The sequence below is a fragment of the Ovis aries genome, chromosome 2, assembly GCF_016772045.2.
Source record: "Ovis aries strain OAR_USU_Benz2616 breed Rambouillet chromosome 2, ARS-UI_Ramb_v3.0, whole genome shotgun sequence".
Taxonomy (NCBI): domain Eukaryota; kingdom Metazoa; phylum Chordata; class Mammalia; order Artiodactyla; family Bovidae; genus Ovis; species Ovis aries.
The window spans coordinates 50,224,696-50,252,308 of record NC_056055.1 but is presented as its reverse complement, the minus strand read 5'-3'; the positions used below and the strand labels follow the sequence as shown (position 1 = coordinate 50,252,308).

The 27,613-nt window shown below is 40.5% G+C and overlaps 1 protein-coding gene across 6 annotated transcripts in view; it reads left to right on the top strand.

The window, feature by feature from the left end:
• The window catches only part of TDRD7 (tudor domain containing 7), a 114,301-nt gene that overhangs the window by 11,104 nt on the left and 75,584 nt on the right, over positions 1–27,613 (top strand). For 4 of the 6 annotated variants that reach the window (XM_012120728.5, XM_012120711.5, XM_042243221.2 and 1 more), the window contains exons 1-2: positions 833–946; positions 26,837–27,049. In XM_012120728.5, coding sequence (XP_011976118.3) covers positions 26,843–27,049 — 207 coding nt within the window. In that variant the 5' untranslated portion in view covers positions 833–946; positions 26,837–26,842. Of the gene's footprint in view, positions 1–832; positions 947–26,836; positions 27,050–27,613 lie in introns of those variants that run through there. The other 2 variants (XM_060409281.1, XM_042243222.2) reach the window with 2 other exon arrangements.

Here is a 27,613-nt window from a genome sequence, read left to right as displayed (position 1 = left end):
TGTAAATGCGTATAGAATGAATGTAGAGAAATGTGCAATGTTGGTTTAAGGGACACAAACCAATATGCCCAATAATCGTTGGTATAATTAATATATAGAAGAAACAAGTGAATAAATAGTAGGTGTTCAATAATTATATAATAAATGAATGAATTTGACAAATGTTTAAATCAGCCTATTGTTTGCCAGGGATTAGGGAACAAACGAAGATCCCAGAGCTCACAGAGCTTTAATTTGAGGAGGAGAGTAAACAGACAAGTAAAACACATATTAGTGTGCTAGACAGTGCCAAGGAGAGAAAAAGCTGAGAAGGGACACCGGGACTGTCAGGGAAGGAGATGGACATTTTTGAGAGTGTGGCCACCCTTCTCCCAGGGTGACGCCTAAGAAAAGACCTAAAAGAAATGAATGGGCCAGGTGGGTGTCTAGGAGAATAAAAGTTAACTGCTCTAGAATTGAAGAAAAGAATGAGCAAGACTCGAATGAAACTTAAGACGAGTGAACGCAATAGCCGGAGCGCATAAATGCTAATAACATTGGCTGAGTCCAAGGCCCTCCCAGCCAGTCAGTCCTTGCATGGTCCACGAGGAAGCGCCGCCCCCCGCGTCTCCTTTCTCCGTCGGCCAGTGCGTGGGCACGCGCAGAAACCGCTAGACGGCGTCGGTTTCCCTTCCCACGCGCGGACGCCGGCGTGGGCTGACGCGGCCAGGGCGCCCGCGCGTGCGCAGAGCCGAGGCCGGCGGCACTCGGGGCGGGGCGGAGCGGGGCGGGGCCGAGCAGGGCGGGGCGGGGCGGGGTCTTGAGGTGATTTCCCAAGCCGCGGCGGCGCCTCAGGCTGTGCGGGGAAACCGAAAGTGGGCAGCTGCCGCGGCTGTGGCCGTGAAGAAGAGGGAGGCGGGAGCCGGGCCCAGAGGCGCTGGGACGGGTCGCGAGCCCTCAGGACGAGGTGAGCGCAGGTCCTGCTGGCTGCGGGAACGACAGGTGCCAGGCGAGGTCTGACGAGGTTTGCGGGGAGCGCGGCACACCTGTGTTCCTAGCGGGACAGTAGCCCGAACGGGACTCCAACGGGCTGGGGCCTCTTCGCTGTAGCCGCAGAGGATGCCCCGGTCCCCACTTCAGCAAAGCAGGCTGGGCGCCAGGGGAGTTGGAGTTCCAGAGCGTTGTGTTTTAAATCTCTGACGGGACCGTCTGGGTGTTCACCCCGGAGTCGGACGGACCTCTGACGCTTGGGAAGCTCAGTGCAGAGAGGAAAATATCGCGCGGTGGGTGTGGACAAGGGGCGGATGGTGCTGACCAGGAAGTGGTTCCCGGCACCGGCGCGACCGGCCTCGGCTGCCCGCCCGGAGCAAGGGATATCCGAGCCCCCTGGCTGTTTGAGCTCGCGTATTTTACACCGTCCTCTTTAAGTTCCTCTCTTTACAGACTAGCCTCTGCAGGCCGCTTAAGCAATGCAGGACACAAACACTATCCGTTTCTTTTAAACCGTGAGCACCCTGAACCCTGGGTGGGTACAGAGCTTTAAATTAGGAGGGAAATATGAATCCATAGTGAGTATCTCTTAACTTTCACCAAATCCCCCAACAGGATCAGGTTCTCAGTCTTCATTTAATGGGAGGGAGCTTGAAGCCCACACAACTGTTCTGCTCCCATTTCCTTCAGGGGATAGGTACATTGCCATACATAACCAAAGAGACCACTCCCTCCCAAACAATTTAAAAAAATCAGAAAGGGAAATACCTTTATTCGAAACAGCCTTGGCCGAATTCTGAAAGCCACCCTACAAAACAGAAACAAAAACACCACTGACCTGGGTCATCCCTCCCTCCCTACCCGCCACCCCTTTCGTGCAGGTGGAAAGACTGCAGAAAAGTGCCCTGCCTAAGTGATATACAACTTAACGACAGAAGTGAAACTTAGACCAACTCCTGGCTGCTTTGATGTGGAGGTGTTGCATACTGCAAATAGCATGGACTTTGCAGGTTCACGTTGGAAACTGGGTTTCTCCACGTACTAATTGTATGCTGCTGCTGCTGCTGCAGTTGCTGCTAAATCGCTTCAGTAGTGTCCGACTCTGTGCGACGCCATAGACCACAGCCCACCAGGGTCCCCCGTCCCTGCGATTCTTCAGGCACTAATTGTATGCTCTTGAACAAATCACACGCCTGCTTTGAGCCCAATTTTTTCTTTATCAGTTGGAAATATTTAACTTACCCTGCAAGGCTTTTCTTAGATTTAATTACTGCAACTCATTTGGCTCAGAATAACAGCCAAGAAGTGTTAACTCTTCCTTGCACCAAACTTCCTATATTTTACATAATTGGGTTTCAGTTTTCTTGCATGCAGGGACACATTTTTAAGATCTCTATATAAGATAAAATGGCCCATAGTAGAGATTTTTGCAGTTTCACTCAACTGACCTTCGTAGAGCATCAGTTACATGCACAGTACCAGCTCGGGGAAGGAAATTGCTCTGGGGCCAGTTGGATTAGAACCCATATCTTTTGTTCAGGGCCCTTTGCCGGCCTACAGCCTCTCTGCTAGTTCAACACAGTGAGGCTCTGAAGCAGCGGTTGGTGGTGCCTTCGAATTTCAGTCCCTGTAGATTGGAAATGAAATGTAATCCCTGCTAATACCCTTTTAAGTGTATCGGTTGAACATGGCTGAATTAACTATTGTATTTTGTACCAAGAGATTTAAACTTCTTGAAGGACCTCTCTTTAAATTCTCTGTGCAGTATAATCCAGTTGGAGACTTAATATGAATGTAAGAAAAAAACAGTTTCTATGTATTTTAACTCTTAAGTGCCTACTCTGTGTTTGATCAGTTGCTATTTGTAAGGTCTAAGATTTTACGAAGAGTGAGCACTTTGCTTCTGGACACTTTCAGGGTCAGCACATAAATACAGAAAGGACAGTTCCTTGGTGCTTGGAGTGCAATCTAATTTCATATTTATATGAACTGATTTTTCTTTCTTTATGTAAAACCGACTTTCTCCTTCTGTTCCCACCTTTGTGCTTTGAAAAGCTTTGTTCTTTTCACTCTTTCTTCATTGGGCCAATTTTTAAAAAAATTCTGTCTTTCAAGTAAACTATTTAAAAGTAATTATCATTTTTAGCTAAAGGTGTGTGTTAGGATATGTGGCAGTTAAAGCTTCTGATTGCCACAAAATACTCAATGTGACCCCAAAGCAAACTCAGTATTTTAGCTCTGCAGCTTTGTCCAGAGGAAGCAAACCCATTTTCATTAGATCTTTGGACCCTATTTCAGCACTTGAAGGACTCCAGGGAAGGTTGAGAACCATAGATCTTGCCCATCTTCCTTAGGTTCCATATGGAAAAAACAACCTGAAGTGACTTTCTCAAAGGGTCATAGCTAATTAGAAGCAGAACTGGGATTAAGGCCCAAACTCCTAACTAAGCCACTTATGATCTCAGAGCTTTTTCTCCAGTATGTAGATTTACGGAGAGCTGTTATTTATTCATACTATGTAATTAGTAATGCATGTATAATTTGGAAGTTGAAATTACAGTAATAAAAATGAAAACTGCTCTCTGAAGGAAGTATATCACCACCTGAGGGCATTAATTACTATCTTCAAAAAAAAAAAGAGTTGGTAAAGGAGTAACTCAGGTAGTAACAAATAGACTGTAACTGGAAATAAAAGATAACATGTAAACTGTTGCCGGATGAGAAATTGCCTCCAAAGAGTCTTAAACAAAAACCTTCCTTCTTTTAGGCTCAGTTTATTGATGCATAATGAGGGGGTTGGGATAGACTAGATGATGCCTAAAGTCTTTTCAGCACACACATTTTGGATTTTAGGGGCCTGACTCATTGCTAAAGTAGTATCTTCATGGAGAAGGGCAGCCATTTACCAGAAGGATGTGCCCTAAGGAGACACTAAAAATTGAGTAGCTGACTAAAGAGGATAAGAGAGATTGGTGATTTCAGTTTACCCTAATAATTCTTTAGATTTATTTAAGGGTTGAGTGCCACTCTTCTACTCAAATTTATGACACAAAAAAATGCAACAAGGAAAATGAATTAAATCGTATAGTTGGAAATAGTTGAGAAAAGAGAAACTGAGAGGAGAAAGCATAGATGGGAGCATGACCAGCTTGGCCAAAGGTCTTTGGGCAGCAGGACTAAGGAAACTGAAGCTACGGAAAGCAGATCAGATGTGAAAAGACTGAGCCGGAGCGTCAGCTAATAGTAAAGGCAGGTATCCAGAGGACACCAAAACCTGCTTCTTCAGAATAAGACTCTCCAGAGACCATTTTCAGGTGTATCAGAAAAACTGTGAATTTACAAAACATAATATTGAAAGTGAAAGTTATTTTAGGCTGTTTACATTGTTTAAACCTTGCTTTCCAAAAGGTTGTCATTACTTTCGCCTACTCCCTGCCCCACTTGGTGCACATTGTTAGCATTTCGGGGTACTCATGATTAATTGTGTAGCAAAATAGAAAAGGAATAGTGTAAAAGGATTGAATTTTTACAGCAGTTGAAAAGTATTTTGGATTTGAGTGCCACACCCTTAAATCAGAATGTGACAGATCCTCATTTCATGCCACTTTGACAGCTAGTCACTAAATACGCCTCAGGGTTGCTCTCCATGTTCTCCAAGTCAAATATACTTTCAGAAGCCAATGCTGTACATTTGGAGCAGCTGTCTGAAAGCAAGCCCTAGGTTTGGGAGCCAGACCTGGATTCTTGTTGTGGTTCTGGCCATAAAAATATGTGAGTCCTGGAATAATCACCTTGTACCTCCGTTTCCTCATTTTTAAACTAAGCAGTTTGGAGATGGTGAGAAGGTGCCCACAAGCATTCCATGCTTCTCTCAGCTCCCCATTCTGAGGTCAGGCCACCGCCCTGTGCTGCCATACATTGGTTCAGGGACATTGTATTGACATAGCAGTCAAGTGACTTTTGTGTACGAGTTAGGTGAGAAATCTTAGAGGCGATCTGGTGGTTTTACTAAGCTTGCCTGGTCAAGTATGTTAATGAGGCAAGTAAGAAAAACTGGGAAGGTTATAATGTTTCAGATTTGATGCTGTACTAGAAATGTCTCCAGTACACCAATGCCTGTCTCTGCACTCTTAGCCATGTAATGCATATATTCATAGGTATTTCCCATCCATACCAGGCTTCTAGGAAAATATAACCACTGAATGCCAAGTATTATGCTAAGCACATATAACTCTATTTTTGACACTTATCATTCAGAAAGAGAGGCAAGGAGAGGAGGAGAAAGAGTGAGAGGAAGGCCATGAAAGTCAAGTGCAGTCTGTTGTGATCATTGTGGCTGGTTTCTTCCTCCTTGACTGAGGTCTTTGCTAGCTGACCTTGGTCAGTTTCTGAGATTAAAGTATTCTGATTAAATAATTCCCCAGATTCACCTCCACTTTACTCTGCTTAAGCAGGGGATTCTTACTCAGCTCAAGCAGCCCCTTTATTATCCAGGGAAACCCTTAAGAATTCTAACCTGAATTTTAAAAGATGACCAACCTTATTTCTCCCAGCCTAGCCTAACTTACCATCATCAGGGCTTGCATAACACTCTCAAAATAAATTGAATTCTCTTAAACTCTAAATTATATTTATCACAACACTTTTAGAGAGTAGAAATAAGGAGGAAGGTTGAAAGAACGAAATGGCAGCTTAAGCAGTCTGGGAACCACTTTGGAGGGATTGCTGTTGAGGCTCTGCACTGAGTTGAAATTCCCATGGTAAGCTTTCTTCTATGCTTCTAATGGATGACATCCAAGATAATAAACTTGATTTTTATAGTTAGAGGAAAGTACTCCTCTGTGTATACTTTTTATAAAGGTTCTTGAGAATAACTTGCCATCTTCAGGAAAGCTGAGAAAATGCCATGATAACCAAGGAATTAACAAAAGTTAAAGCATTCTACAGCAGTATAGTAGGTTAGAAAATAACATTACATTTTTTGAGCGTTAGTTGTAACATTGTTTTTGTTCAGTGCCTGAACTGATATTGCTAATGTAGGAGAAATTGCAAACTGGACAGACATGAGACGTAAGAACACAGACCTGAGAGTAAGACATTCATCCAGACAAGATGCACAACCACATTCACCCTTCCAGGGTTTATTACACTTCACACCAGCTTTGAAGTCCTCAGTCTTATAGTCCAGTGGACTGCCCTTCCCTCTAAAAACTTGTTTACTAATAGAGAATTGTAGTATTCCATGAAAATAGGGGAGGGAGAGAAATGCTTTCGATTTTAGTCATGTGGTCAAGTATTGCTTCCCAGTCTCCTCAAGTGTCAGGCGCTTTTTTTAATTAAAAAAAAAAAAAACTTTGTGAAACTTCACACACAAGTAGTTGTACTTCTAATATCCATTGGTTGGCAAAATATATAACTACCAAAAGCTATTGAAAATTCATAGCTTTTGAACTGAATGAATTGAAACGAATGAATTTTCAATTCATTCACAAAGTTGTGTTTTTGAATCTTAGCCATATCTGCATATTGTTTGAGGAATACGAATGCATGTTAGTATGAAACATTTACCAGTGTTCAAGCAGTGCTTGCTTACACATCGACGTGTGTGAACTTCTTGCAGTAACTCTATGGCCCAGACCTGAGCCTGCTCATTGAGAGCTTGGACTCAGAGTGGAAAGGCCCAGAAATAATCTATGTGATGGATCTCAATCACAGCTTGACATGATTAACTGTCTCAATCAGTTTACAACAGCCATTAAAATTTGAAAATAATTTTTTAAATTAAATTGAGGATTATTCCTTTAATTGCCCATGTACACTATGCTGTTATTTTAGTGAATAGGAGAGAAAAGGAGTGGTGTTAGCTAGATGGAGAATTTTTCATTCATTCACTCAGAATTTACTGAGCTCTGGTTGTGGGCTGGGCACTAGGGATTCAGCAGTGAACAAAACCCATCCAAATCCCTGCTTCCATGAGCTTACATTTAAGTCAGGAAGTTGTTATTCAGTCCCCAAATCACGTCCAACTCTTCCATGGACTGCAGCATGCCAGGCTTCCCTGTCCCTTACCGTCTCCCGGAGTTTGCCCAAGTTCATGTCCATTGAATTGGTGATGTCATCCAACCATCTCATCCTTTGTCGTCGCCTTCTCCTCCTTCCCTCAGTCTTTCCCAGCATCAGGGTCTTTTCCAATGAGTCAGCTGTTCACATTAGATTGCCAAAGTATTGGAGCTTCAGCTTCAGTATCAGTCCTTCCAAAGAGTATTCAGTGTTGATTTCATTTAAGATTGACTGGTTTGATCTCCTTGCTTTCCAAATGTCTAATTCCAGCACCATAGTTCAAAACCATCAATTATTTGGAGAAGGAAATGGCAACCCACTCCAGTATTCTCGCCTGGAAAATTCCATGGACAGGGGAACCTGACAGGCTACAGTCCATGGGGTTGCAAAGAGCCAGACATGACTGAGCGACTAACACTTAACACTGCCTTCCTTATTGTCCAGCTCTCATATCCATACATGACTACTGGAAAGACCATACATTTGACTATATGGACCTTGGTCCACCAAGTGATGTCTTTGGTTTTTAACACACTGTCTAGGTTTGTCATAACTTTCCTGCCAAGAAGCAATCGTCTTCAAATTTCATGGCTGCAGTCACCATCCTTAGTGGATTTAGAGCCCAAGAAGAGGAAATCTGCCACTTATTCCACCTTTTCCCTTTTTATTTGTATAAAGTGATGGGACTGGCTTTTTCACTCTCCTCCTTCACCCTCATCAAGAGTCTTTTAGTTCCTCTTCACTTTTTGCCATTCAGTTCAGTTGCTCAGTAATGTCTGACTCTTTGCGACCCCGTGAACTGCAGCACACCAGGCCTCCCTGTCCATCACCAACTCCCGGAGTTTACCCAAACTCATGTCCTTTGAGTCAGTGATGCCATCCAACCATCTCATCCTCTGTTGTCCCCTTCTCCTCCTGCCTTCAGTCTTTCCAAACATCAGGGTCTTTTCAAATGAGTCAGCTGGTGGCGCATTAGGTGGCGATAATACTGGAGTTGCAGCTTCACTATCAGTCCTTCCAGTGAACACCCAGGACTGATTTCCTAGGATGGGCTGGTTGGATCTCCTTGCAGTCCAAGAGACTCAAGAGTCTTCTCCAACACCACAGTTCAAAAGCATCAATTCTTCAGCACTCAGCTTTCTTTATAGTCCAACTCTCACATCCATACATGACCACTGGAAAAATCATAGCCTTGACTAGACAGAGTCTAGTCATAAAGTCAGCCACTATTTCTACAATTTTCCCATCTATTTGCCATAAAGTGATGGGACCGGATGCCATGATCTTAGTTTTCTGAATGTTGAGCTTTAAGCCAACTTTTTCACTCTCCTCTTTCACTTTCATCAAGAGGCTCCTTAGTTCTTCTTCACTTTCTGCCATAAAGATGGTGTTATCGGCATATCTGAGGTTATTGATATTTTTTCCCGGCAATCTTGATTCCAGCTTGTGCTTCCTCCAGCCCAGTGTTTCTCATGATGTACTCTGCATATAGGTTAAATAAGCAGCCTTGACGTACTCCTTTTCCTATTTGGAACCAGTCTGTTGTTCCATGTCCGGTTCTAACTGTTGCTTCCTGACCTGCATATAGGTTTCTCAAGAGGCAGGTCAGGTGGTCTGTATTCCCATCTCTTTCAGAATTTTCCACAGTTTATTGTGATCCACACAGTCAAAGGCTTTGGCATAGTCAATAAAGCAGAAATAGATGTTTTTCTGGAACTCTTGCTTTTTTCAATGATCCAGCAGGTGTTGGCAATTTGATGTCTGGTTCCTCTGCCTTTTCTAAATCCAGCTTGAACATCTGGAAGTTCACGGTTCACGTACTGCTGAAGCCTGGCTTGGAGAATTTTGAGCATTAGTTTACTAGTGTGTGAGATGAGTGTAATTGTGCAGTATTTTGAGCATTCTTTGGCATTGCCTTTCTTTGGGATTGGAATGAAAACTGACCTTTTCCAGTCCTGTAGCCAATGCTGAGTTTTCCAAGTTTGCTGACATATTGAGTGCAGCACTTTCACAGCATCATCTTTCAGAATTTGAAATAGCTCAGCTGGAATTCCATCACCTCCACTAGCCTTGTTCGTAGTGATGCTTCCTGAGGCCCACTTGACTTCACATTCCAGGATTTCTGGCTCTAGGTGAGTGATCACACCACTGTGATTATTTGGGTCATGAAGATCTTTTCTGCCATTAGAGTGGTATCATCCGAATATCTGAGGTTGTTGATATTTATCCTGGCAATCTTGATTCCAACTTGTAACTCATTCAGCCCAGTATGTCACATGATGTGCTCTGCATATAAGTTAAATAAACAGGGTGACAATCAACAGCCCTGTCATACTCCTTTCTCAATCCTGAACCAGTCAGTTGTTCCATACAGGATTCTAACTATTCTTTCTTGACCCATTTCTCAGGAGACAGGTTTGTTATGATCCGCATAGTCAAAGGCTTTAGTGTAGTCCCACCTTTCTCCCCCTTGGCAAGCATAAGTTCTGTTTTTCAGCACCAGTCAGGGTAAAATAATAGAAAGAATTTGAGCTTTGGCATCAAATAGACCAGGACCAAAATCCTGGCTTCCATATATCCTGTAATATGTTGATTACTTAACATCTCTGAATTTGGTTTTCTCATCTGCAGAATGAGGATAATGCTTTCCTTGGGTAGTTATTATGGATATTAAATTTTCAGAAAATTGAATTTACACAAGAGAAAGAAAAATAGCTTTGCAGAGCAGCTTTATTTACTCTTTTACTGAACTGTAGTTGATTTACAGTGTTGTTCTATGTTGTTTCTGCTATACAGCAAAGTGACTCAGTTATACAAATATATACATTCTTCTTTTTTATATATTCTTTTTCATTATGGTTTATCTCAGGAGATTGCATATAGTTCCCTGTGTTATACAGCAGGACCTTATTATTTATATATTCTAAACATAATAGCTTGCATCTATTAATGCTAACCCCAAACTCCCAGCTCATTCCTCTCTCACCCCTTCTCCCCCTTGGCAACCATAAGTCTGTTCTGTATGTCTGTGAGTCTGTTTCTGTTTCATAGATATGTTCATTTGTGCTATATTTTAGATTCCACATATAAATGATATCATATGATATTTGTCTTTCTCTTTCTGACTTACTTCACCTATATGATAATCTCTACTTGTATCCATATTGCTGCAAATGGCATTATTTCATTCGTTTTGTGGCTAAGCAGTATTCTATAGTATATACGTACCACATCTTCTTTATCTGTTCATCTGTCTATGGATATTAAGGATATTTCCTATGGATATTTCCATGTCTTGGCTATTGTGAATAGTGCTGCTATGAATGTAGGGTGTAAGTATCTTTTTGAATTATAGTTGTCACAATATATGCCCAGGAATGGGATTGCTGAATTGTATGATAACTCTATTTTAGTTTTCTGAAGAAATTCTGTACTGTTTTGCATAGTGGAAAGCACCTGACCTTTTTAAAAATTTTATTTATTTATTTTAATTGGAGGCTCATTACTTTATAATATTATAGTGGTTTTTGCCATACATTGACATGAATCAGCTATGGGTGTACATGTGTCCCCCATCCCGAAACCCCCTCCCTCGTCCCTCTCCACCCCTCAGGGTTGTCCCAGTGCACTGGCTTTGAGTGCCCTGTTTCATGCATCAAACTTGCACTGGCGATCTATTTCACATATGGTAATATACATGTTTCAATGCTGTTCTCTCAAATCATCCCACCCTCGCCTTCTCCCACAGAGTCCAAACGTCTGTTCTTTATATCTGTGTCTCTTTTGCTGTCTCACATGTAGGGTCATCGTTACCATCTTTCTAAATTCCATATATATGTGTTAATTTACTGTATTGGTGTTTTTCTGGTGTTTTTCTTTCTGACTTACTTCACTCTGTATAATAGGCTCCAGTTTCATCCACCTCATTAGAACTGATTCAGATGTCTTCTTTTTAATAGCTGAGTAGTATTCCACTGTGTTTATGTACCACAGCTTTCCTATCCATTCATCTGCCGATGGACATCTAGGTTGCTTCCATGTCCTACCTATTGTAATCAGTGCAAGCCGCTGAACTTTTAATACTCCAAAACTGGAAAAGACCCACATGTCTATCAACATTTGAATGGATGAACAAATTGTGGTATATCCATACAGTGGAATACTACTCATCAATAAAAAGCAACAAATTCCTGCTAACTGTAGTAACATGGATGATACTTAAGAACACTAGTCAGTCCTAACCTGTACTAACAGCAGATCACTGGACAGATTGGAACCAGGACAATATATGGGAGATGAGGAGAAAGTTGACTGCAGAAGGGCACAGCTTGAAAGAACTTTTTTTTCGGGTTTATTGAGATCTACTTTATGTAAAGTAAAAGTCACCACTTTTAGTTTATAGGTCTGTAGGTGGTGGTGGTGTTCAGTCACTCAGTCAAAGTCTGACTCTTTGTAATCTGGTGGACTGCAGCATGCCAGGCTTCCCTGTCCTTCACCATCTCCTGGAGTTTGCTCAAACTCATGTCCATTCAGTCAGTGATGCTGTGCAACCATCTCATCCTCTGTCATCCCCTTCTCCTTCCCTCAGTCTTTCCCAGCATCAGGATCTTTTCCAGTGAGTCAGCTCTTTGTATCAGGTGGCCAAAGTATTGGAGTTTCAGCTTCAACACCAGTCCTTCCAATGAATATTCATGGTTGATTTCCTTTAGGATTGACTGGTTTGATCTCCTTGCAGTCCAAGGGACTCTCAAGAATCTTCTCCAACACCGCAATTTGAAAGCATCATTTCTTCAGTGCTCAGCCTTCTTTATGATCCAACTCTCACATCCATACATGACTACTGGAAAAACCGTAGCTTTTACTAGACGGACCTTTGTTGGCAAAGTAATTTCTCTGCTTTTTAATATGCTGACTCGGTTTGTCATAGCTTTTCTTCCAAGGAACAAGTGTCTTTTAATTTCATGGCTGCAGTCACCATCTGCAGTGATTTTGGAGCCCAAGAAAATAAAGTCTGTCACTGTTTCCCCATCTATATGTCATGAAATGATGGGACCAGATGCCATGATCTTAGTTTTTTGAATGTTGAGTTTTAAGCCAGCTTTTTCACTCTCCTCTTTCACTTTCATCAAGAGGCTCTTTAGTTCTTTGCTTTCTGCCATAAGAGTGGTGTCATCTGGATATCTGAGGTCACTGATATTTTTCCCGGCAGTCTTGATTCCAGCTTGTAATTCATCCAGCCTGACGTTTCAAATGGTGTACTCTGCATTAAAGTTAAATAAGCAGGGTGACAGTATACAGCCTTGACATACTCCTTTCCCAATTTGGAACCAGTCCATTGTTCCATGTCCAGTTCTAACTGTTGCTTCTTGACCTAGATACAGGTTCCTCAGGAGGCAGGTAGGGTGGTCTGGTAGTCCCATTTCTTTAAGAGTTTTCCACATTTTGTTGTAATTCACACAAAGGCTTCAGTGTAGTCAGTGAAGCAGAAATAGATGTTTTCCTGGAATTCTCTTGCTTTTTTCTATGATCCAGTGGATGGATGTTGGCAATTTGATCTCTTGTTCCACTGCTTTTTCTAAATCCAGCTTGTACATCTGGAAGTTCTTGGTTCTCATACTGTTGAAGCCTAGCTTGAAGGATTTTGAGCATTATCTTGGTATAACTATTACCACAGTCAAGATGCAGAATATCTCCATCACCCCCAAAATTGCCTTGTGCCCTAGCAACCCCAAGCCCTTGGCAACCATTGATGAAATTTTTCTGTGCCTGTGATTATGCCTTTCCAAAATGTTACATTAATAGAATGATACAGTGAATAGCCTTTTTATCTGGATTTTTTCACTTAGCATGCTTGTGAGAGTCATTCATATGGTTTTATGTATCAACAGGCTTCTTTTTATTGTTGGGTATTATTCCATTGTCTCGATGTATATTTACTTATCTCTTCACCTGTTGATAGACAATTGGATTGTTTAAAGTTTGGGATAATTATGACTAATGCTACTATGACATTGAAGTACAGATTTTGACCGAAGAGTGGGTTTGCTTGATTATACGATAATTGTATGCTTTACTTAATAAGAAATTGCCAAACTATTTTTTAAAGTACTGTTTTGCATGCCCGCCCCCCAGAAATGTATGAGATGGCTCTGAATTCTCATCAGCACTTCATATTGTTAGTTTTTTAAAAAATTTGTAGTGGATGTGTAGTAATACCTCATTGTGGATTGAATTTGCATTTTCCTAATGAGTAATGCTGTTGAGCATCTTTTAGTGTGTTTTTGGCTGTCTGTATCTGTACTCTTGTGAAGTATGTGTTCAGATGTTTTGCACATTTTTGTATTCTTTTTTTTATTACTGAATTTTTGTGTATTGTTTAAATGTGCAAGTTAAGAGACCTTTACCAGGTGTGTTATGAAAATCTTTTCACTTAGTTTGTGGCTTTTCATTTTCTTAATGGCCTTTAGAAGGGCAAAAACTTAAAATTTTAATAAGATCCAATTTGTCAGTTTTTTTTTTCTTCATGGCTCTAAAAATTCTTTACCTATCCCACAGTCACAATGACTTATTCCTGTTTTCTCTAGAAATTTTGTAGTATTAACTTTGACATGTAGGACCTAATGATTCACTTTGATTGAATTTTGTGTATGAGGTTTATTTGTTTTGTATGTAGATGAATAGTGTTCTAGCACTGTTCATTGAACTTCCTTCATTGAATTTCCTTGCTATCTTTTGTCAAAAGTCACTTGACTATGTGTGAGTCCATTCTGTTCCATTGATGTGACTGTTCTTTTGTTAGTATCACACTATTTCAACTAATATGCTTTTATGATAAGTGTTGAAATCAGCCTGACTGCACCAGCTAGGACCTTAGTATGGTAATGAATAGGAGTGAAGAGAATGGACATTCTTGCCTTGTTCCCATTCTTAAGCAAAAAGTATTCATTTCACTATTACATATGATGTTAGCTGAAGATTTTTCACAGATATTCTTTATCAGGTTAGGGAGGTTCCCATCTATTCTTATTTTCTGAGAGTTATTCACATAAATGATTTTGAACTTTATCAAAAGTCTTTTCTTCATCTATTGATATTGTGATTTTTCTCCTTTGTTGTTGTTGTCCAGTCACTAACTGGTGTCCGACTTTGAGACTTCATGGGCTGCAGCATGCCAGGCTCCTCTGTCCTCCACTGTCTCCTGGAGTTTTCTCAGATTCACATCATTTGAGTCGGTGATTCTGTCTAACTACCTCCTCCTCTGGTGCACCTTCTCCTTTTGCCTTTAGTCTGTTTATATAGTCAGTTACATTGATTGACTTATAAATGTTGAACCAACCTTGCATTCCTAGAGTAAAACCATAATCATGATGTCTTATTTCTCTTACATATTTTTGTATTTAATTTATTAATATTTTGTTATGATTTTTACACTTTGTTTCTTGAGGGATATTGATCTGTCTGTGCCTTTTTTTGTAATGTCCTTGGTTTTGGTATCAGTATAATGTTGGCCTTATAAAATGAATTCACAAGTGTTCCATTTTTGGAAGTTTGTATAGAAGTGGTATTAATTCCTTCTGAAGTGTTTGTTAGAATTTGCTAGTAAAGCCATCTGGGTTTGAGTTTTCCTTGTGTGAAGGCTTCTAACTACAAATTTAAAATTCTAAAGTGAAGAGGAACTAAAAAGCCTCTTGATGAAAGTGAAAGTGGAAAGTGAAAAAGTTGGCTTAAAGCTCAACATTCAGAAAACAAAGATCATGGGCATCCAGACCCATCACTTCATGGGAAATAGATGGGGAAAGAGTGGAAACAGTGTCAGACTTTATTTTTTGGGGCTCCAAAATCACTGCAGATGGTGACTGCAGCCATGAAATTAAAAGACGCTTACTCCTTGGAAGAAAAATTATGACCAGCATAGATAGTATATTGAAAAGCAGAGACATTACTTTGCCATCAAAGGTCCGCCTAGTCAAGGCCATGGTTTTTCCAGTGGTCATGTATGGATGGGAGAGTTGGATTGTGAAGAAAGCTGAGTGCCAAAGAATTGATGCTTTTGAACTGTGGTGTTGGAGAAGACTCTTGAGAGTCCCTTGGACTGCAGGGAGATCCAGCCAGGCCATTCTTTTTTTTAATATAAATTTATTTATTTTTATTGGAGGTTAATTACTTAACAATATTGTATGGGTTTTGCCATACATCAACATGTATCCGCCACAGGTATACACATGTTCGCCATCCTGAACCCCCCTCCCTCCTCCCTCCCCGTACCATCCCTCTGGGTCGTGGCCCCCTCTTTGATCATATTATTTGTAATTTGTATCTTCTCTTTTTATCCCCTTGATTAATCTACCTGGAAGTTTACCAGCTTTATTGATATTTTCAAAAACCAATTTTGGCTTCATGATTTTTTTTCTTTACTCTTTTTTCTTATTTCATTACTGATGTGTCAGTGTTGATTTTGCTCTCATCTTTATTAATTCCTTCTGTCTACTTTCTTTTGGTATAATTTGTTCTCTTTTTTCTCAAGGCCTTGTAATTTTTAAAATTAATTATTTTAATTGGAGGCTCATTACTTTACAGTATTATAGTGGTTTTTGCCATACATTGACATGAATCAGCTATGGGTGTACATGTGTCCCCCATCCCAGAGCCCCCTCCCACCTCCCTCCCCATCCCATCCCTCAGGGTTGTCCCAGTGCATTGGCTTTGAGTGCCCTGTTTGATGCATTGAACTTGGACTGGTGATCTGTTTCACATATGGTAAAATACATGTTTCAGTGCTGTTCTCTCAAATCATCCCACCCTCGCTTTCTCCCACAAGAGTCCAAAAGTCTGTTCTTTATATCTCTGTCTCTTTTGCTGTCTTGCATATAGGGTCATCATTACCATCTTTCTAAATTCCATATATATGCGTTAATTTACTATATTGGTGTTTTTCTTTCTGACTTACTTCACTCTGTATAATAGGCTCCAGTTTCATCCACCTCATTAGAACTGATTCAAATGCGTTTAATAGCTGAGTAATATTCCACTGTGTATATGTACTACAGCTTTCTTATCCATTCGTCTGCTAATGGACATGTAGGTTGCTTCCATGTCCTAGCTATTGTAAACAGTGCTGTGATGAACATTGTAGTACACGTAACTCTTTAAATTCTGGTTTCCTTGGTGTGTATGCCCAGCAGTGGGATTGCTGGGTCGTATGGCAGTTCTATTTACAGTTTTTCAAGGAATTTGCACACTGTTCTCCATAGTGGCTGTACTAGTTTGCATTCCCACCAACGGTGCAAGAGGGTTCCCTTTTCTCCACATCCTCTCCAGCATTTGTTTGTAGACTTTTTGATAGCAGCCATTCTGACCAGCATGAGATGGTACCTCATTGTGGTTTTGATTTGAATTTCTCTGATAATGAATAATGTTGAGCATCTTTTCATGTGTTTGTTAGCCATCTGTATATTTTCTGTGGAGAAATGTCTGTTTAGTTCTTTGGTCCATTTTTTGATTGGGTCACTTGTTGTTTTGGTATTGAGCTGCATGCTATGCTAAGTCACTTCAGTCTGTCCGACTCTGTGCGACCCTATAGACGGAAGCCCATTAGGCTCCTCTGTCTCTGGGATTCTCCAGGCAAGAATACTGGAGTGGGGTGCCATTGCCTTCTCCAATGCATGAAAGTGAAAAGCAAAAGTGAAGTGGCTCAGTCGTGCTGACTCTTAGCGACCCCATGGACTGCAGCCTACCAGGCTCCTCCGTCCATGGGCCTTTCCAGGCAAGAGTACTGGAATAGGGTGCCATTGCCTTCTCTGCATGAGCTGCTTGTATATTTTTGAGGTGAATTCTTTTGTCAGTTGCTTTGTTTGCTATTATTTTCTCCAATTCTGAAAGCTGTCTTTTCACCTTGCTTAGAGTTTCCTTTGTTGCACAGAAGCTTTAAGTTTAATTAGGTCCCATTTGTTTATTTTTGCTTTTATTTCCGTTACTCTGGGAGGTGGGTCATAGAGGATCCTACTGTGATTTATGCCAGAGAGTGTTTTGTCTATGTTTTCCTCTGGTTGTAGTTTCTGATCTTACATTTAGATCTTTAATCCATTTTGAGTTTATTTTTGTGTACAGTGTTAATGTTTTAGTTTCATTCTTTTACAGGTGGTTGACCAGTTTTCCCAGCACCACTTGTTGAAGAGATTGCCTTTTCTCCATTATATATTCTTGGCTCCTTTGTCAAAGATAAGGTTCCATAGATGCGTAGATTTATCTGTGGGCTTTCTATTTTGTTCCATTGATCTATATTTTTGTCTTTGTGCCAGTATCATACTGTCTTGATGACTGTAGCTTTGTAGTATAGTCTGAAATCAGGCAGGTTGATTCCTCCAGTTCCATTCTTCTTTCTCAAGATTGCTTTGGCTATTTGAGGTTTTTTGTATTTCCATACAAATTTTGAAATTAGTTGTTCTAGTTCTCTGAAAAACACCGTTGGTAGCTTGATAGGGATTGCATTGAATCTATAGATTGCTTTGGATAGTATACTCATTTTCACTATATTGATTATTCTGATCCATGAACATGGTGTATTTCTCCATCTATTTGTGTCATTTTTTATTTCTTTCATCTGTGTATTTTAGTTTTCTATACATAGATCTTTTGTTTCTTTAGGTAGATTTATTCCTAAGTATTTTATTCTTTTCATCACAGTGGTGAATGGAATTGTTTCCTTAATTTCTCTTTATGTTTTATCATGATTAGTGTATAGGAATGCAAGGGATTTCTGTATGTTAATTTTATATCCTGCAACTTTACTATATTCATTGATTAGCTCTAGTAATTTTCTGGTGGAGTCTTTAGGGTTTTCTATGTAGAGTATTATGTCATCTGCAAACAGTGAGTTTTGCTTCTTCTTTTCCAATCTGGATTTCTTTTATTCCTTTTTCTGCTCTGATTGCTGTGGCCAGAGCTTCCAAACTACTATTCAAACTGTGTTGAATAGTAGTGGTGAGAGTGGGCACCCTTGTCTTGTTCCTGACTTCAGCAGAAATGCTTTCAATTTTTCACCATTGAGGATAATGTTTGCTGTGGGTTTATCATATATGGCGTTTATTATGTTGATGTGTGTTCCTTCTATGCCTGCTTTCTGGAGGTTTTTTTTTTTTTAATCATAAATGGATACTGAATTTTGTCCAAGGCTTTCTCTGCATCTATTTAGATAATCATATGGTTTTTATCTTTCAGTTTGTTAATGTGGTATATCACATTGATTGTTTTGTGAGTATTGAAGAATCCTTGAATTCCTGGTATAAAGCCCACTTGGTCATGATGTATGATCTTTTTAAAATGTTGTTGGATTCTTTTTGCTAGAATTTTGTTGAGGATTTTTGCATCTGTATTCATCAGTGATATTGGCCTGTCATTTTCTTTTTTTGTGGCATCTTTGTCTGGTTTTGGTATTAAGGTGATGATGGCCTCATAGAATGAGTTTGGCAGTTTACCTTCCTCTGCAGTTTTCTGGAAGAGTTTGAGTAGGATACGTGTTAGCTCTTCTCTAAATTTCTGGTGGAATTCACCTGTGAAGCCATCTGATCCTGGGCTTTTGTTTGTTGGAATATTTTTTATTACAGTTTTGATTTCTGTGCTTGTGATAGGTCTGTTAAGATTTTCTATTTCTTCCTGACTCAGTTTTGGAAGATTATACTTTTCTAACAATTTATCTGTTTCTTCCAAGTTGTCCATTTTATTGTCATATAGTTGCTGATAGTAGTGTCATGATCCTTTGTATTTCTGTGTTGTCTGTTGTGATTTCTCCATTTTCATTTCAAAGTTTGTTGATTTGATTTCTCTCCCTTTGTTTCTTGATGAGTCTGGCTAGTAATTTGTCTATTTTATTTATCTTCTCAAAGAACCAGCTTTTAATTTTGTTGATTTTAGCAATAGTCTCCTTTGTTTCTTTTTCATTTATTTCTGCCCTAATTTTTATGATTTCTTTCCTTCTACTAACCCTGGGGTTCTTCATTTCTTCTTTTTCTAGTTGCTTTATGTATAAAGTTAGGTTATTTATTTGATTTTTCTCTTGTTCTTGAGGTAAGCTTATATTGCTATGAACCTTCCCCTTAGCACTGCTTTTACTGAATCCCATAGGTTTTGTATTGTTGTGTTTTCATTTTCACTTGTTTTTATGCATATTTTGATTTCTTTTTTTTAGGGTAATTTATTTATTTATTTTTTGCTTTTTTTAAAAAATATAAATTTATTTATTTTAATGGGACGTTAATTACTTTACAATATTGTATTGAAACATGTATAATATCATATATGAAACGAATTACCAGTCCAGGTTCAATGCATGATACTGGATTTCTTTCTTATTCTGTGATTTGTTTTATTCAGAAATGTGTTGTTTAGCCTCCATATGTTTGTATTTTTAATAGCTGTTTTTCCTGTAGTTGATATCTAATCTTACCACATTGTGATCAGAAAAGATGCTTGAAATGATTTTAACTTTTTTGAGTTTACCAAGGCTAGAGTTATGGCCCAGGATGTGATCTGTCCTGGAGAATGTTCCATGTGCACTTGAGAAAAAGGTGAAATTCATTGTTTTGGGGTCAAATGTCCTGTAGATATCAATTAGGTCTAACTGGTCCGTTGTATCATTTAAAGTGTGTGTTTCCTTGCTAATTTTCTGTTTGGTTGATCTCTCCATAGGTGTGAGTGGGGTATTAAAGTCTCACACTATTATTGTGTTACTGTTAATTTCCTCTTTCATACTTGTCAGCATTTGCCTTACATGTTGTGCTGCTCCTATGTTGGGTACATGTATGTTTATAATTGTTATATCTTCTTCGTGGATTGATCCTTTAATCATTATGTAGTGTCCTTCTTTGTCTCTTTTCACGGCCTTTATTTCAAAGTCTATTTTATCTGATATGAGTATTGCTACTCCTGCTTTCTTTTGGTCCCCATTTGCATGAAATATCTTTTTCTAGCATTTCACTTTCAGTCTCTATGTGTCCCTTGGTTTGAGGTGGGTCTCTTATATAGGGGTCTTGTTTTTTTATCCATTCAGACAGCCTTTGTCCTCTGGTTGTGGCATTCAACCCATTTACATTTAAGGTAATTATTGATAAGTATTATCCTGTTGCCACTTACTTCGTTGTTTTGGGTTCGAGTTTATAAACCTTTTGTGTGTTTCCTGTCTAGAGAAGATCCTTTAGCATTTGTTGAAGAGCTTGTTTGGTGGTGCTGAATTCTCTCAGCTTTTGCTTGTCTGTAAAACTTTTGATTTCTCCTTCATATTTGAATGAGATCCTTGCTGGGTACAGTAATGTGGGTTGTAGGTTTCCCTCTTTCATCACTTTAAGTATGTCCTGCCATTCCCTTCTCGCCTGAAGAGTTTTTATTGAAAGATTAGCTCTTATCCTTATGGAGATCCCCTTGTGTGTTATTTGTTGCTTTTCTCTTGCTGCTTTTTAATATTTGCTTTTTTGTGTTTGATCTTCATTAATTTGATTAATGTGTCTTGGGGTATTTTGCCTTGGGTTTATCCTATTTGGGACTCTGGGTTTCTTGGACTATTTCCTTCCCCATTTTAGGGAAGTTTTCAACTATTATCTCAAGTATTTTCTCATGCCTTTTCTTTTTGTCTTCTTCTGGGACTCCTATGATTTGAATGTTAGGGCATTTAACATTGTCCCACAGCTCTCTGAGGTTGTCCTCATTTCTTTTAATTCTTTTTTCCTCTCTGCTTCATTCATTTCCACCATTCTGTCTTCCACCTCACTTATGCTATCTTCTGCCTCAGTTATTCACCTGTTGGTTCCCTTCAGAGTACTCTTGATCTCAGTTATTGTGTTGTTCATTATTGATTGACTTTTTTGTTTCTTCTCAGTTCAGTTCAGTTGCTCAGTCGTGTCAGACTCTTTGCAACCCCATGAATCGCAGCTTGCCAGGCCTCCCTGTCCATCACCAACTCCCAGAGTTCACTCAGATCCACGTCCATTGAGTCAGTGATGCCATCCAGCCATCTCATCCTCTGTTGTCCTCTTCTCCTCCTGCCCCCAACCCCTCCCAGCATCAGAGTCTTTTCCAACGAGTCAACTCTTCGCATGAAGTGGCCAAGTATTGGAGTTTCAGCTTTAGCATCAGTCCTTCCAATGAACACCCAGGACTGATCTCCTTCAGAATGGACTGGTTGGATCTCCTTGCAGTCCAAGGGACTCTCAAGAGTCTTCTCCAACACCACAGTTCAAAAGCATCAATTCTTCGGTGCTCAGCTTTCTTCACAGTCCAACTCTCACATCCATACATGACCACTGGGAAAACCATAGCCTTGACTAGACGGACCTTTCTTGGCAAAGTAATGTCTCTGCTTTTCAATATGCTGACTCTGTTTGTCATAGCTTTTCTTACAAGGAATAAGTGTCTTTTAATTTCATGGCTGCAGTCACCATCTGCAGTGATTTTGGAGCCCCAAAAAATAAAGTCTGACACTGTTTCCACTGTTTCCCCATCTATTTTCCATGAAGTGATGGGACCAGATGCCATGATCTTCGTTTTCTGAATGTTGAGCTTTAAGCCAACTTTTTCACTCTCTACTTTCACTTTCATCAAGAGGCTTTTTAGTTCCTCTGCATATCTGAGGTTATTTCTCAGATATTTCTCTTGATATTTCTTGATATTTATCTTGATAATATTGATTCCAGCTTGTGCCTCATCCCCCCCAGAGTTTCTCATGATGTACTCTGCATATAAGTTAAATAAGCTGGGTGAAAATATCCAGCCTTGATGTACTCCTTTTCCTATTTGGAACCAGTCTATTGTTCCATGTCCAGTTCTAACTGTTGCTTCCTGACCTGCATATAGGTTTCTCAAGAGGCAGGTCAGGTGGGCTGGTATTCCCATCTCTTTCAGAATTTTCTGCAGTTTATTGTGATCCACACAGTCAAAGGCTTTGACATAGTCAATAAAGCAGATGTTTTTCTGGAACTCTCTTGCTTTTTTGATGATCCAGCAGATGTTGGCAATTTGATCTCTGGTTCCTCTGCCTTTTCTAAAACCAGCTTGAACATCTGGAAGTTCACGATTCACGTATTGCTGAAGCCTGGCTTGGAGAATTTTGAGCATTACTTAACTAGTGTGTGAGATGAGTGCAATTGTGTGGTAGTTTGAGCATTCTTTGGCATTGTCTTTTTTTGGGATTAGAATGAAAACTGACCTTTTCCAGTCCTGTGGCTACTGCTGAGTTTTCCAAATTTGCTGACATATTGAGTGCAGCACTTTCATAGCATCATCTTTCAGGATTTGAAATAGCTGAACTGGAATTCCATCACCTCCACTAGCTTTGTTCGTAGTGATGCTTTCTAAGTCCCACTTGACTTCACATTCCAGGATTTCTGGCTCTAGGTGAGTGATCACACCATCCTGATTATCTGGGTCATGAAGATCTTTTTTGTACAGTTCTTCTGTGTATTCTTGCCACCTCTTCTTAATATCTTCTGCTTCTGTTAGGTCCATACCATTTCTGTCCTTTATCGAGCCCATCTTTGCATGAAATGTTCCCTTGGTATCTCTAATTTGCTTGAAGAGATCTCTAGTCTTTCCCATTCTGTTGTTTTCCTCTGTTTAATTTGCATTGATCGCTGAGGAAGGCTTTCTTATCTCTCCTTGCTAGTCTTTGGAACTCTGTATTCCAATGCTTATATCTTTCCTTTTCTCCTTTGCTTTTCGTTTCTCTTCTTTTCATAGCTATTTGTAAGGCCTCCTCAGACAGCGAGTTTGCTTTTTTGTGTTTCTTTTCCATGGGATGGTCTTGATCCCTGTCTCTTGTACAGTGTCATGAACCTCCGTCCATAGTTCATCAGGCACTCTATCTATCAGATCTAGGCCCTTAAATCTATTTCTCACTTCCACTTTATAATCATAAGGGATTTGATTTAGGTCATACCTGAATGGTCTCATGGCTTTCCCTACTTTGTTCAGTTTAAGTCTGAATTTGGCAATAATTTCTTCTAGGTCTTTGTTAAACATTTCTTGCATCTTCTCAATCTTTGTCTCTAGTCTGTTTATCTGTAACTCCATTTTCTTTAGAAGATTTTGGATCATCTTTACTATCATTATTGTGAATTCTTTGTCAGGTAGACTCCCTATCTCTTCCTCCTTTGTTTGGTTTGGTGGGCATTTATCATGTTCCCTTACCTGCTGAGCATTTCTCTGCCTTTTCATTTTGTTTAGATTGCTGTGTTTGGGGTGGCATATCTGTAGGCTGGAAGTTTGTGGTTCCTCTTTTATTATGGAGCTTGCTCCCTGTGGGTGGGGTTGGACTAGTGGCTTGTCAAGGTTTCCTGGTTAGGGGAGTTTGCATCTATGTTCTGGTGGGTGGAGCAGAATCTATTCTCTCTGAAGTGCAATGAAATGTCCGATAATGAGTTTTTGGGTGTCTGTGGGTTTGATATGGCTTTGGGCACCCTGTATTTTAATGCTCAGGCTTGTGTTCCTGCATTGCTGGAGAATTAGCATGGTATGTCTAGCTCTGGAACTTTTTGGCTCTTGGGTGGAGCTTGGTTTCATTGTAGGTAGGAAGGCTTTTGGACGAGCTCTTGTCTATTAATGTTCTCTGGAATGAGGCGTTCTCTGGATTTAAGCCTCCTGCCTCTGGCTTTCGGTCTTATTCTTACAGGAACCTAGGTTAATGGTGAAAAAATTCTCCACAGTGAGGGACACCCAGAGAGGTTCACAGAGTTACATGGAGAAGAGAAGAGGGAGGAGGGAGATAGAGTAACCAGGAGGAGAAGAGGGAGAATCAAAATGGGAGAGAGCAATCTAGCCAGTCATCAGTTCCCTAAGTGTTCTTCACATCCTGGAACACCCAGAGAGGAAGGAGGAGACAGAGGTGACTGGGGGAGAAAACAGAAAGTCAAAAGGGGAGAGAGCAATCAAGCCAATAATCACACCCCTAAGTGAAAATAGATACTGAAAATTAGATTCTTAAAGGTACAAAATTGATAACAAATATAAAAAAGCAAAGTTTAAAAATCTAGAGTAGAGGTTAGACTCTCAAAAATACAATATTAGAAATACAAAACAAAATCACAAAAATGATAAAAAATATACATGAAATTTTCTTTAAAATAGGGTATTTTTTTGCAAGGTAATAGTAGGTTATCAAAATGAAAATAAAAGAAGTAATAAAGAACTTTAAAATATTAAAAAATGATAATAGTAAAAATAGATCTAGGAATTTCTCTGGAGCTGTTGTAGGCTTTGTGGGGTCAGTTCAGTTTCATATAGTTCCTTGTGCCAGCTTGTGCTTCTTCTCAAGATCTATAGGCCTCTTCCAGTGCTTAGTCAATGTTAACTATAGGGTTTTAATCTGTTGCACCTGTCACTCCCAGAGCTTTTCCCTCTTCTTTGTTTATTTTGGCTTCCTCTGCTTGCAGGTCTCTTCAATGTCTTAATTCCCACCCTGACACAAGGGGGTGAAGGTGGTCCACTTATTTAGGCTCACTTGTTCAGTTGTGTTGTGGGGAGGGAGGAACATTGCAAACAAGATATCAGTGGCATGTGTGGGGAGTGCTCGCAGTATGGACCACACCGCCCCAGCTCAGGGTGGCGTGTGCTTTCTGGGTCTACACTGCTCAGGCTCCAGGTTGCTCTGCAGGGGTGCTGTCCAAAGTGGGCCCTGCATTTCGTGCACTTCCCAGGTGTATGCTGCTCAGGTTCAGGTTCTCGGGTACTCTGCAAGGGCACAGACTTGGTTGGGCGTGCGTTTTGTGCCCTTTCCAGGTCCGAGCAGCTCAGGTGTCCAGGTGCTTGGCGAGTGCACTGTCCCAGGTGGGCCATGTGTCTTAATCACCACCCTGGTCCTGGCTGCTTGGTTTCCCGGGTGTGCCGTGTGTCTCCTCTGGGAAGCTAATCTCAGAGCGACCCTCCTGGCAGATGTCAACCATCTAGGGTCCCAGGAAGATGTGGTTAGCAACTGGGAGCCTGCTCACAGTTCGTTGGAGGATGCTGGTCTCTGGGGCTGAGATTGTCCCCTTCCAGCTCTGGCTGTCACACACCTGCCTCTCTGCTTCTGGTTGTGGGGAGGGGCCTGTCCGCAGCTGGCTAGCTCTCCTTTGGTGTTGGCTCAATCCTTTGTCCTGTGAGTGGGCCAAGTTGCGGATTAGGTTAGAGCCTTTCGTGGGAAAGTTCTCTCTTTTTTTCTCTCTCTCTGACTATCCCACAGTTTGGGTTGCTATCTAAGGTTAGCTCCCTCAGAGGGTCCTCAGGTCATTCAGGCCATCCTTACCCTAAGCATGCAGCCAGTGCCTCCCTGTCCAGCACAGACGTGAGCATCTGGGCTACTTCTCCACTGGGAGTTGTGGTTAGGCGTGTATTCTGTGAGTTTTTTTTTTTTTCCCCTCCCAGTTATGTTGCCCTCTGAGATTCCGAAATTCCCCACAGACCCGCTGGTGCTGTATGGAAACTTCTCCTTGTTTATGACTCTCTCCCCAGGACAGGTCTCAGTCCCTGAATCTTTTGTCTCTCTTTTTATCTTTTATATTTTGTCCTACCTCCTTTCAAAGAGAATGGGCTGCCTTTCTGGGTGCCTGGTGTCCTCCACCAGCATCCAGAAGTTGTTTTGTGGAAGTTGCTCAGCATTCAAGTGATCTTTTGATGAATTTGTGTGGTAGAAAGTGGTCTCCCCATCCTGTTCCTCTGCCATCTTAGGACTGCCACCTCTCAAGGCCTTTTATGGATACTTCCTTCTCTGCCTATCTCTTAAGTGGCAGCCTTCCACAGGAGTCTAACCTTAACCTTATTTTTGACCCCTTGAACACCAAATACCACATATATGCTGAAGACCAACAAATCTATAAGCAGCTCAGACTTGTAACCTGAGTTCCTAGTAAATATAACTACATGGCTGCCCTAAAGGCATCCCAACTTCCATATGTCCAAAATTATTTCACTCCCTTCCTCTCCTGCAAACTTGTCTCTTCCCATTACTATCCGCCATGCTTCTAAGCTAGAAATTTGGAGGTGTCCCTTGTAATTCAAACAGTTAATCAATTCCTGTTAATCCCACTTCCTGATTAGCTCTGATACTGATTTTTTGTATCAGCATTCCAAGGCCCTATTTTCAGATTTCCGTATCTTCAATTCTTACAGCTCATTTATCTTTTTCCTTCTAGTTTATTTTCCTTGATACTAAAGAGTGATCTTAAAATGCAGAGTTGATCATTTTATTCTGCTATTTAAAATCCCTCCAAGGGTCTCAAGTTAATTTTGGCAAAAATGCAAACATACTAGCATAATATAGTAAGTAGTCTCTTCTGGGTCTGCCTCTTCTCACTTCTTGCATTTCCATCTTTCAATCCTTAGCTTAGAATCTTTAGTCATTCATGTCCCACCGCTCAACTGCCTAGAGTTCTCAGAACCAACCATGTACTTCTCTCTCACCTGTGTGCCTTTTGAATTTTCTCTTCCCTCTACTTGGGGCTGATACCTTTCCCCATCCCTGACCCCAGCCTCCACACATCCTTTTCTTCCTTGCCTGACTGATTGCACCTTGTCCTTTAGAACTCCCTCAGACCTCGTCTCATCTGGGAAACATTCCCTGATACCTTCCTTTCCCCAGGCTAGTCTTTATGCCTTTCTGACTTCCCTTGTTTTCTTCATAGTATTCCATGCTTTTCTCTACCATAACAGTTATTTCCCTGTATTGTAATAGTACATAAAGTATTCAGTAGCAGTTTATGAAATATACAAACAAGTGAAAACTCTGAAAATAAATTTGAATTCACAGCCTAATGCATCATTATAGTAACCTTTTACCATGTTCTCGTAGGTGAAGATGCTGGAAGCAGATCTGGTTTCAAAAATGCTACGGGCTGTTCTGCAGTCTCATAAGAATGGAATAGCATTACCCCGGCTTCAAGGAGAGTACAGATCCCTAACTGGAGACTGGATCCCTTTCAAGCAATTGGGCTATCCTACGCTAGAAGCCTATCTGAGAAGTGTGCCAGCAGTTGTCAGGATAGAGACTAGTAGGTCTGGAGAGGTAAGAAGGTAACTGTGATTCAAAAGAGGCAAGCCAATTCTTAATTGCCTGTCTGGTACTTCCAGTCTCATAATTAGGATGGAAGTCAAAGTGAAAAGCACTAGCCAAGATTAGTGAAGAAGTGAAATGAAGTGAAAGACTCGTGTCCAACTCTTTGTGACCCCCATGTACTATACAGTCCATAGAATTCTCCAGGCCAGAATACTAGAGTGAGTAGCCTGTCCCTTCTCCAGCAGATCTTCCCAACCCAGGAACTGAACTGGGATCTCCTGCATTGCAGGCAAATTCTTTACCAACTGAGCTATCAGGGAAGCCAAAGTTAGTAGTGATAGAGAATTGCATCCAAAGCACAGCCGATTCTCATGTCTTTTGTTTTACCCTCAAATTCTTTGTTATAAAAATAGGATTTTAACCATATTAAGTTAAAAAATTTCAAGTTTACTCAGTCTCACTGTCCACACAAAATAACTGTATTAGAGACCTTTACTGCCTAAATATCATACCACTCATTATAGGCCTGCCACAGCTGTTTGGCCTAGGTCACTAGTGACCTCCTGATTACTG